At 29.3% G+C, this 369-nt stretch overlaps 1 protein-coding gene across 1 annotated transcript in view; it reads right to left on the bottom strand.

Annotated features, from left to right (window-relative positions):
• Positions 1 to 224: 224 nt before the first annotated feature.
• LOC108572420 (phosphoacetylglucosamine mutase) overlaps positions 225 to 369 on the bottom strand; it is a 2,409-nt gene continuing 2,264 nt past the window's right edge. Inside the window, exon 7 of the mRNA XM_017934656.1 lies at positions 225 to 363. Coding sequence (XP_017790145.1) covers positions 225 to 363 — 139 coding nt within the window. The remainder of the gene's footprint in view (positions 364 to 369) is intronic.

Below are 369 nucleotides of genomic sequence, written 5' to 3'. Positions count from 1 at the left end.
GTAGCCACTTTTGCATTGTTCAGCTGAAGTATTTATTATTGTGTATTAATAAATATATATCTCCATATATAATATACATTAAAAGTTAAACTCTGTAGGAATATTAAAATATATAATCTCTGTATATGCTTTATCAAAATTGGCATAAATTGTAATTAATGAAAAACTATATTTTTATGGAAGGTATAACAGATTTACAATAAATGATATAGGAATGCTTGTTCTTATGAAAGCTTAGGTTCGGGCCCAACTCCACCTGCACGTTTATAGACTAATGACGCTACATTTACAATTAATTCGTTAAGGTCGGTTGAATTTTCACATTCTGCATACACTCGTACTATATCTTCAGTTCCCGATGGTCTAAAA

Source organism: Habropoda laboriosa, unplaced genomic scaffold (assembly GCF_001263275.1).
Source record: "Habropoda laboriosa isolate 0110345459 unplaced genomic scaffold, ASM126327v1 scaffold65, whole genome shotgun sequence".
Taxonomy (NCBI): Eukaryota; Metazoa; Arthropoda; class Insecta; order Hymenoptera; family Apidae; genus Habropoda; species Habropoda laboriosa.
This window is presented reverse-complemented; position numbering and strand designations above follow the sequence as displayed.